Source organism: Camellia sinensis, chromosome 7 (genome assembly GCF_055761805.1).
Source record: "Camellia sinensis isolate YWXY chromosome 7, ASM5576180v1, whole genome shotgun sequence".
Classification (NCBI taxonomy): Eukaryota; Viridiplantae; Streptophyta; class Magnoliopsida; order Ericales; family Theaceae; genus Camellia; species Camellia sinensis.
In genome coordinates this window covers 21,943,214-21,954,688 of record NC_138967.1, presented here as the reverse complement: position 1 = coordinate 21,954,688, position 11,475 = coordinate 21,943,214, and the positions used below count along the sequence as shown (strand labels likewise).

General features: G+C 36.8%; 1 protein-coding gene and 1 pseudogene across 1 annotated transcript; both read left to right on the top strand.

Moving 5' to 3' along the window:
• The first annotated feature begins 973 nt into the window (after positions 1-973).
• Positions 974-2,090, top strand: LOC145795661 (putative calcium-transporting ATPase 13, plasma membrane-type pseudogene; annotated as a pseudogene).
• A 6,506-nt stretch (positions 2,091-8,596) lies between these two features.
• Positions 8,597-11,127, top strand: LOC114281144 (putative calcium-transporting ATPase 13, plasma membrane-type). The gene has a single exon (XM_082877563.1). It carries the CDS (start codon positions 8,728-8,730, stop codon positions 10,987-10,989), a length of 2,262 nt encoding a protein of 753 aa, XP_082733689.1. The 5' UTR covers positions 8,597-8,727; the 3' UTR covers positions 10,990-11,127.
• Positions 11,128-11,475: the final 348 nt, after the last annotated feature.

Here is an 11,475-nt window from a genome sequence, read left to right as displayed (position 1 = left end):
CTTTTATAAGACTCAATTTCTTATGCTGACTGGATATTAATTAGATTCATGCAAAGTCCATTGAAGACTTTATTTCACTTTAATAGATAATTGAGTTGATAGGTATAAAAAAAAATCAATTAATTTATGATTTCTCTTTTATTTATATATGTTAAAGTTGAATGGATGTGATTTTTTTTCTGCTCATGTTAAAACAAAATAAATATTATTTTTTTATATTAGTTTAGTATTAAATATTAGTTTATTTCTCATTTTTAAATTGCAATATGAAAGTTTATAACAATTGATAAATAAAAAATTGTACATATCTTGGCTCGTCTGAAATTGAAATCCTAGTTCCATCCCGGTTGGTAGGGTTTTGAAGCTTATTTAAGAGTCTCAAAATGTGAGTTTCTAACATCTATACTATTATTAAATGAACAATTTTTGTGGTATTCTGAAACTTATTTAACGTCGCGTTTCGTTGGAGAATTTAGAGAGGAATTTGAAAAGTGAAAGGGAAAAAGTATATGAAGTTAGGTGATATATTTTATTCACATTTTACTTACCTTTTTCTTTTCCCTTTTTCTTTTCTAATTCATTCTCAAATTTTTTAACCAAGTACAGTTTAAAGATTTAAAATGTGAGTCTCTAATATTTATATTATTATATAAACTGAACAATTTTAGTGATATGGTGAAGAGTAAGATTCGAACCTAAAAACTTAACTCTAATAAAAAATTTGAAATATTCACTTTGTTTAAGATTCTTAGAATGAAATTTTTGGCTGTGATCTGTCGCCATTTCCATTTATAGAAAGTGTTGTGTGTCTGTGTTGTGCCTTCAGATTGAAGACTATGCGAAGGCAGCACGAACACATCTCCTCGTATCCGAATACTAAAAAGCGAGTTGAAAAGGTTCAAAAGATCAAGCAAGGTTCAAAGATCTATTTCCAAGAAACTGTGTGTTTTTGGATAAACCGTGTATTTGATTTCATTTCAGGTCAAACACCAAAAACCCATAGCCTAAGAAAACCATACATGTGGCTGCCAATCTAAATTTCTCTGTGATTATATCAGAGAAATTTCAAAACTTCTTTGAAATTTCTCCGAGTCTGAACCGGAATTTCTCTAACAAAAAGATGGCTTAGATTACGCAGCGCAAAACACTATAAAAGATGAACGCAGACATGTCATTGACAACATCTCAGACAGACATATATGATCTTGTTTTTTGTCTTAAGTACGTGAGCTAAATATTTTGATGTTACATTAGTTCCTCCAAAACATTATCCTTTACTTCATCTCTCACTGTCTTAAAAGTTGTAACTCATCATCTTCCCATTTTTATTTTTATTTTTTGTTTGAAACAAATCTCCATTTTTTTGTTTTTGTTTTTGCTTTTTAAAGCATGTTTACAATATTTGAAACAAGTTTGTATGACTCTGTCCTCAAACTACACACTAGCCTTACTGAAACCAACAAACAGAGATGGCATATGGCGTTTGTTACAATCTATAGTTCCAGAGCCTTCACCTCTTGCTTGGAAGCCAAGAAGAACAACAGAAAGGTATCCCCTTTCCTTCCATCTAACTCAGTTGTCGTCATCGATGTTCCCGAACCACCACACCCCTGTTTCAGAAACATTGATAAGTCAAGTCTCACCCAACTTATCAAAAGGAAAAATCTAAACCAGCTTGTTGAAAAACATGGTGGAGTTCAAGGTTTAGCTTCTGATCTCAAAACCAATTTGGAGAATGGCATAAATGGAGATGACGAAGAAGATATTTCTCGCAGACACAAAGCTTTTGGCAGAACACATATCAAAGGCCTCCCACCAAACGTTTCTATCGTTTCGTGTGGGAAGCTTTGAAAGATCCTACTATTATAATCCTTTTAGCATGTGCAGCTCTTTCACTTGGATTTGGCATCAAAGAAAATGGGCTGAAAGAAGGGTGGTACGATGGAGGCAGCATATTTTTTGCTGTCTTTCTTGTCATAGCAGTCTCAGCAGGAAGTAATTTCAAGCAGAGTAGGCAATTTCTCAAATTATCTAAAGTCAGCAACAATATCCCGATTGATGTTTTTGTAAACATAAATTTCAGAACATGAAACTTCATGTTTCGGATCATTTACCATGTATATCATCAAGAAAACAAGACTAAAACGACATACCTGAATCCATCGATAAACGGTTAAACGGAAGCGTCTGATTGTCAATAAAACCTTTGATATTGACTATGTTATTGCCTTCTAATCCTTTACCCTTTGGTGCCTTATGTTTCTCCTTGAGAAGATTTAGAAAAACAAAACAGTGTTCTTATCTTTCACCTTAGGAAGGAATAGAGACCATAACCTTTTAAAGGTTGTAATTGGTTTTCATAACTGAAAGGTAATGAAAACCAATAAATTAACCATTATTGGTTTAAAACTGAAAGGTAATGAAAACCAATAAATTAACCATTATTGGTTTTAAAACTGAAAGGTAATGAAAACCAACTTTAACCAATATGTTTTAATTTCTATTTCTGCCCCTCATAGAAATAGAAATTATACAACTAGTATCTACACATTAGGTCCATAACACATATACCCTTAAGCCTATTAACTAAATTGAATCACTTAAATTGTAGGCTTCTTATAAATGATAACACCACATTTAATTATGTGGTCCCATTGAGACATTATCTAACAATCTCCCACTGGACCACATATGTATCTTGAAAAATGTGCTTAACTTTAGTGAGCTCAGAAATTTGTTATCATAACTTGAGGGTATCCAAACAATCTTGTCCATTAACTATATTAATATAGGATCAAAGCAGTCTTCATTACATCAATCGTAACTCGACCCACCAATGGTCACGTATACAAATATAGCTAAATGACATAGATCAATCATGGATGCGTAGCATGGAAATTACATGTGATGTGATCCATACATGCCTATGTCCAACTGGTCCTACTTAACTTTATTGAGATCAATACTTCACAATACGTAACAGAGCCTAATAAATTGAATACTTCATTTCTGCAGAAATTAATCTAATTACATAGATAAAACTCAAGGCTGACATAAAGCAGTAATATAAATACAAACTCCCACTAAACCAGAATATTCTCAAATAGAACAACACCCACATGAGCAGTGTGCTCATGAAAGACCTTGGGTGGTAGTTTCTTCGTAAGTGGATCCGCTATCATGGAGTTTGTCCCAATGTGCTCTATGGAAATCTGTCCACTCTGCACTCTTTCTTTTACAACTAGGAACTTCATATCAATATGCTTTGATTTTGTCGAGCTCCTGTTGTTATTGGAATATAAAACTGCAGACTTATTGTCACAATATATCTTAAGTGGTCTTTCAGTGCCTTCCAAAATACGCAACCCAGTGACAAAATTCCGCAGCCATATCCCTTGGTTTGATGCCTCATAACATGCTACAAACTCTGCAGCCATGGTGGATGAAGCTATGAGCGTCTGCTTTGCAGACCTCCAAGAAATTGCTCCGCCAGCTAACAGATAAATATAGCCTGATGTGGATTTCCTACTGTCTTGGCATCCAGCAAAATCGGAGTCGGAATATCCAATGACCTCTAACTTATCCGATCTCCTATATGTGAGCATATATTCCTTTGTTCTCTGTAAATATCGCATAACACGCTTGACTGCTTTCCAATGATTCATGCCAGGATTACTTAAATATCTGCCGAACATGCCAACTATAAACGCAATATCCGGACGCGTACATACTTGAGCATACATTAGACTCCCTACAGCTGAGGCATAAGGAATTTTCTGCATTTCTTGAATTTCAAGACTGTTCTTCGGGCATTGGCTGAGACTAAACTTGTCTTCCTTAGCAACCGGGGTTTCAACTGATTTACAATTTTGCATGCCAAATCTAATGAGTATTTTTTCGATATAGCTCCTTTGTGATAATCCCAGAATACCCCGAGAACGATCTCGGAGTATTTCGATTCCTAATACAAAGGAAGCATCACCAAAATCTTTCATTTCAAAATTCTTAGATAGAAATCTCTTGGTGTCATGCAATAAGTTTATATCGTTTGTGGCAAGCAATATGTCGTCAACATATAAAACCAAAAATATGTGTTTACTCCCACTGAACTTGTGATACACACATTCATCAACAACGTTAGTTTCAAAACCATACGAAGTGAGAACTTGATGAAATTTGAAGTACCACTGACGAGAAGCTTGTTTGAGTCCATAGATGGATTTAGTCAATTTGCAAACCATATTCTTTGGGTCTCCTGACACAAAGTTTTCTGGCTGCACCATATAAATTGTTTCTTTAATGTCACCATTAAGAAAAGCTGTTTTGACATCCATCTGATGCAACTCAAGATCAAAATATGCAACAAGTGCCATAATTGTCCTAAAAGAATCTTTCGAAGAAACTGGAGAGAAAGTTTCTTTAAAGTCAATTCCTTCTTTTTGAGTAAAGCCTTTGGCTACAAGACGTGCCTTATACCTCTCCACATTACCATTTGAATCCCTTTTGGTTTTAAATATCCATTTACAACCTATGGGCTTCGCACCAACTGGTAATAAGACAAGTTCCCAAACTTTATTGTCTTGCATAGACTTATATTCTTCATTCATGGATTCTATCCACTTATGAGAGTTGGAACTTTCCATGGCTTGACGAAAGTTGATTGGATCATCTTTCGACATTCCATTTTCTACCTCATGTTCCTGGAGATATACAATATAATCATCTGAAAATGAAAATCTCCTTTCTCTGGTGGATCGCCTTAATGGCACAGATTCTTGAGGTCGAGGTTGTATTGTTTGTTCCTCAGGAACAATTACCTCATCTTGAATGGGGGTTTGAACTATATTATCTTGAACAACATTGTCTGGTTGAGGATTCGAAATTACTTCTCGAGCAATGACAGGTATAGGAACCTGTGATTGGTCAAAAGTAGTAGTAGGAAGTGGGATTACTCCTACTTCCTCCTCAAAGACAATGTCTCTAACTGGATTTCTCCCCCCAAACTCAACATCCTCAAAAAATGTTGCAATTCTCGTCTCAAATATTGACCTATTTGTGGGATCATAAAACTTGTAACCCCGTGATCGTTCGGCATAGCCAATAAAGTAGCTGATAATGGTTTTAGAGTCCAATTTTCGTTCATGAGGTTTATAAGGACTCGCCTCAGCAGGACACCCCCACACATGCAAATGTTTTAGACTAGGCTTTCGCGCAACCCAAAGCTCATAAGGTGTTTTGCAGCTGCTTTAGTTGGCACCCGATTTAAGATATAAGTTGCTGTCTTTAGAGCCTCACCCCAGAGGGACTCTGGTAAAGTAGAATGACTGATCATACTTCTTACCATATCCTTAAGAGTCCGATTTCGTCTCTCAGATACACCATTCATGCTAGGTGATCCTGGCATGGTGTACTGTGGGACGATTCCACATTCCTCCAGGTATTTTGCAAACGGTCCTGGACGTTGTTCACCTGATCCATCATATCTGCCATAGTATTCACCACCACGGTCAGACCTGACACTTTTAATCCGTTTGTTGAGTTGTAACTCAACTTTGGCCTTAAATCTTTTGAATACGTCCAAAGACTGTGATTTCTCATGGATAAGAAATAGATACCCATATCTGGAATAATCGTCTATGAATGTGATAGAATATTATTGACCATTCCAAGACGCCATAGGGAATGGGCCACAAATGTCCGTATGAATTAGTTCTAAGACATCTGTAGTCCTATGGGCACCATATTTCTTTATTTTGGTCTGTTTTCCCTTGATACACTCAACACAGACATCAAAATCTGAAAAATCAAGAGAGTCCAAAATTCCATCAGACACAAGGCGCTCAACTCTAGATTTAGAGATGTGACCTAGGCGTTTGTGCCATAATGAGGCTGAATTTTCCTTAGTTAATTTACGCTTTGTACCTCGTGATTCCACGTGCAAGGTTGCATTATAAGATGCAATAGTTTCGAGCAAATATAGATTATCAAACACATTAAGTAAACCAGTACCAACAACATTGGAATTAATAGACATACGAAACTTCATATTTCCAAAAGAACAATAATATCCCAATTTGTCCAATACAGAAACAGAAATTAAATTCCGTCTAAAGGACGGTACAACAAAAGTGTCTAATAAATCCAAATAATAACCAGTTTTCAGTAATAATCTAAAGTGCGCTATTGCCTGCACTTCTATTGACTTGCCATCACCCACAAGAGATGTATCTTTCAGCATCAGTTGGCTTTCGGTAGTTCAGGCAACCCTGCATAGAAACACATATGTGAGTTGTAGCACCAGAATCTACCCACCAAGTGTTTCTTGGCACTGAAGCTAAATTTATTTCAGAACAGACCAAAACATGAGATGTACCTTTCTTTACACGCCAGGCGACGTATTTGGCACAATCCTTCTTTCTGTGTCCGAGCTTGCCACAAAAGAAACAACCATCCTGCGTTTTCTGTTTCTTTGGTTCCGGACCCTGAGGAATAGCAACTTCCTTTCCCTTATGCGTTCTTTTGCCCGTATGCTTGGAGGTGCTTGCTAGATGAGCACTTTCAGTCCTTTCTTGCTTCAATCTCTCTTCCTCTTGCACACAAAATGAAATGAGCTCATTGAGAGTCCATTTCTCCTTCTGGCAGTTATAACTGACCTTAAATTGGTTAAATTGTGCAGGAAGAGAGATGAGAACTAAATGCACGAGCAAATCATCAGATAGATCGAGCTTTAGTGCCTTAAGTTTTGAAGCAAGATGAGACATTTCCATGATGTACTCGCGAACATTACTCTTGCCTTTGTACTTTATTGAAATCAAGCTTGCTAAAAGCGTGCTTGTTTCAGCCTTATCGTTTTTAGCAAAACGCTTTTGAATTTCTAAAAGAAACTCACCGGCAACGGTAACATCCTCTGTTATTGCACCTCGAAAAACTTCTGGAATCCCACGCTTCATGATCATAAGACTTAGCCTGTTAGAACGATCCCACTTTTCAAAGTACACAGTTTCCTCAGGAGTACTTTGTGCAGTGAGAGCATTCGGTTTTGGCATCCTTAATGCCAAGTCTATGTCCATGCAGCCGAGAACAATCAATATGTTCTCTTTCCAGTCCTTAAAGTTTGTTCCATTTAACATTGGAACATTGTTCATGTTGGCAGAGATTGAATTAGTTGACATTAAAGCTGAATCGAAAAGAAAATAAAAGGAATAAACAATTATACTCACATTAAGTTACCAAACAGATAATCTCTAAATAAATTAATTTAATGACAACATCTCAAGATACCTAGCACAACATTAATACCAAGCCTTTGGGTAGTGATATTAACTGTAAGTGGTATTCTTGTTGTAATGATCAAACATTGACAATAAGTTATGTCAAATAACAAATCTATCTTTTGATGGATTTATTATTCACATTAGGTTTCCTTGACAATTGGCACATGTTTATCACCACAAAATGTGTGTATAATTCTGCCAAGTCTTAATCATGTCTTTGGACCGATAAATACCCGCATGAGATACACAGACATGAATTTCAAAACATTCCATATAAAACAATCTAGACAAGAGAGATCACTTTTGTGACATCTTGTTTGAATTGACTTATATTTAGAACATTAGAAAATTAAATTTCCGTAGACGTTGTATGAAATTACATTAAATTTAAAGATTTCTAAATTTGTTACCCCGTATATGTTATATAATCTGCAGCAATCCCAATTATATACATATATATATAAATACATGATGTTCACCATTTGAAAAATGAACCGCCCATCCGAATTATGTTCCATTTCCAGAAAACAAAACAGAATTTGCAGCAGAGGGAAAAACAGAAATACAAAAACAGAATCTGATTCCAAGAAACTAAATAGGATGAATAAAAGCATATCTATTCTGATAATACACATGATATAACCGCTCTGATACCACTTGTAAACATAAATTTCAGAACATGAAACTTCATGTTTCGGATCATCTACCATGTATATCATCAAGAAAACAAGACTAAAACGACATACCTGAATCCATCGATGAAAGGTTAAACGGAAGCGTCTGATTGTCAATAAAACCTTTAATATTGACTATGTTATTGCCTTCTAATCCTTTCCCCTTTGGTGCCTTATGTTTCTCCTTGAGAGGATTTAGAAAAACAAAATAGTGTTCTTATCTTTCATCTTAGGAAGGAATAGGGACCATAATCTTTTAAAGGTTGTAATTGGTTTTCATAACTGAAAGGTAATGAAAACCAATAAATTAACCATTATTGGTTTAAAACTGAAAGGTAATGAAAACCAATAAATTAACCATTATTGGTTTTAAAACTGAAAGGTAATGAAAACCAATAAATTAACCATTATTGGTTTTAAAACTGAAAGGTAATGAAAACCAACTTTAACCAATATGTTTTAATTTCTATTTCTGCCCCTCATAGAAATAGAAATTATACAACTAGTATGGACACATTAGGTCCATAACACATATACCCTTAAGCCTATTAACTAAATTGAATCACTTAAATTGTAGGCTTCTTATAAATGATAACACCACATTTAATTATGTGGTCCCATTGAGACATTATCTAACAGCTTTGAGAAATGGAAGGCGGCAACAAGTTTCGATTTTTGAAATTGTTGTTGGAGATGTTGTTTGCTTAAAGATTGGAGATCAGGTTCCAGCTGACGGCCTATTCATAGATGACTACTCGCTACAAGTTGATGAATCGAGCATGACAGGCGAAAGTGAGCACATAGAAGTAAATCTTAACCGAAATCCATTCTTGTTTTCGGGTACTAAGGTGGCTGATGGGTTTGGCCAAATGCTTGTCATATCGGTTGGCATGAGCACGACATGGGGTGAGATGATGAGCACAATCAGTCGCGACACCAACGAGCAAACGCCTTTACAAGCCCGGCTCAACAAACTAACCTCGGCCATAGGCAAGGTTGGTTTGGTTGTTGCTTTCCTAGTTCTAGTGGTTTTGTTGGTTCGGTATTTCACAGGCAATACAAAAGATGCAAATGGAAATACAGAGTTCAATGGAAGCAAGACAAAAGTTAATGACATTATTAATTCTGTTGTGGGGATCGTTGCTGCTGCAGTAACTATTGTCGTTGTTGCAATTCCTGAAGGCTTGCCATTGGCTGTCACACTTACTTTGGCTTATTCGATGAAGAGAATGATGGCTGATCAGGCAATGGTGAGAAAGCTCTCTGCATGTGAAACAATGGGTTCTGCCACCGTCATTTGTACTGACAAAACAGGCACCCTCACGCTCAACCAAATGAAGGTAACAAAGTTCTGGCTCGGCCAAGAATCGATGGAGGAAAGAAATTCAACTTCAATTTCAGAAAATGTTCTTGAATTGCTCCACCAAGGTGTCAGTTTGAATACGACAGGCACTGTTTACAAGTCTACTTCAGGATCCGAATTTGAGTTCTCTGGCAGCCCCACCGAAAAAGCAATTCTTTTTTGGGCTGTCATGGAACTAAACATGGATATGGAGAAACTGAAGCAGAGTTTTTCAATCCTCCATGTTGAAGCCTTCAATTCAACAAAGAAAAGAAGCGGCGTTTCAATGAGGAAGAAGGATGACAATACGATCAACGTGCATTGGAAAGGGGCTGCAGAGATGGTGCTCGCAATGTGTTCCCATTACTATGATGTCTCTGGAGAAATCAAGGTCTTGGATGGTGTTGAAAGGAAGAAATTTGATCAAATGATCCAAGGTATGGCTGCGAGCAGCCTTCGATGCATTGCTTTTGCTCATAAACAAGTTGAAGAAGAAGAGAATGAAGGTGAAAAAGTTAACAAAAATTTGAAGGACAGCAACTTGACCCTTTTGGGATTGGTAGGTATAAAGGATCCATGTCGGTCTGGTGTGCAGAAAGCTGTGAAAGCTTGTCAGTATGCTGGAGTGAACATCAAAATGATCACTGGCGACAATGTTTTCACTGCTAGAGCTATAGCCATTGAATGCGGGATACTTAGGCCTAATCAGGATATTAATGGAGCAGTGGTAGAAGGTGTGGAATTTCGCAATTACACGCCGGAGGAGCGATTGGAGAAAGTTGATAAAATCTGTGTGATGGCAAGATCTTCCCCATTCGATAAACTTCTCATGGTGCAATGCTTGAAGCAGAAAGGCCATGTTGTGGCAGTTACTGGTGATGGCACGAATGATGCTCCGGCATTGAAGGAAGCAGATATAGGTCTATCCATGGGGATTCAAGGAACAGAAGTGGCGAAAGAGAGTTCAGACATTGTCATTTTAGATGATAACTTTGGTTCTGTAGTCACGGTCTTAAAGTGGGGAAGATGTGTTTACAACAACATTAAAAAATTCATCCAATTCCAGCTCACTGTGAACGTTGCTGCGCTTTTCATCAACTTTGTCGCAGCAGTTTCAGCTGGTGAAGTCCCACTTACAGCTGTCCAGTTATTGTGGGTGAACTTGATCATGGACACCTTAGGTGCTTTGGCTCTGGCCACAGAAAAGCCCTCCAAAGAACTCATGCAGAAACCACCCGTGGGGCGAACTAAACCACTCATCACCAACATTATGTGGAGGAACCTGCTAGCTCAAGCATTCTACCAGATAGCCGTGCTACTGACCTTACAATTCGGAGGCAAATCAATCTTTGGGGTGAATACAAATGTCATCAACACGCTAATCTTCAATACTTTCGTGCTTTGCCAAGTTTTCAACGAATTCAATGCAAGGAAGCTCGAGAAGAAGAATGTCTTCAAGGAAATACATAGGAGCAAGTTGTTTTTGGCGATCATTGGGATTACCATTGTTCTTCAAGTGGTGATGGTGGAATTCCTGAAGAAATTTGCAAGTACAGAGAGGTTGAATTGGTGGCAGTGGGTAGTATGTATTGGATTTGCTGCAGTATCTTGGCCGATTGGTTGGCTTGTGAAGTGGATACCTGTTCCAGAGAAACCATTTTTCAGCTACCTCAAATGGAGAAATACAAAATACTTGTAAATATGAATAGTTAGGTATTTAATATTTGATGTCATAGACATTGTTAGTTTATCATTATGTATGTTCAATTACTGTATTATAAGTAATAGTTTAATGTATAAGCAAATAATAAAACTTGTATTGTTTTTTTCTTAGACATACCAGAAGGTACTGTTTCAAATTGTTGCTTTTTATTCATCCTATCTGTGAAGGTACTCAAGGATTTAGAAGTTTTAATCAGATCATTTTTGTAGAAAACCACAATGCTTTGGCATTTGCGAGCTCTTTGATGAAAATCAGATTCAATATTCTTTTTATTTATTCTTTCTAAATCGGCAGTCATAGTTTCAGAAGGGGAATCAAGCCCCTGACCTCCTAGTGAGGTGCAAGGATTCTGACCAACTAAAGAGCTTCAAAAATTTTGTATATAAAGTTATCCCTGTATCACATTTGGAGGAAATTTACTCTAACAATAAGACTTGTCCTGAGTAAGATTGCTTATATGTT

Excerpts from the sequence above, each read along its gene's own strand:
- LOC114281144 (XM_082877563.1), top strand. The coding sequence starts at position 8,728 with ATGACAGGCGAAAGTGAGCACATAGAAGTAAATCTTAACCGAAATCCA.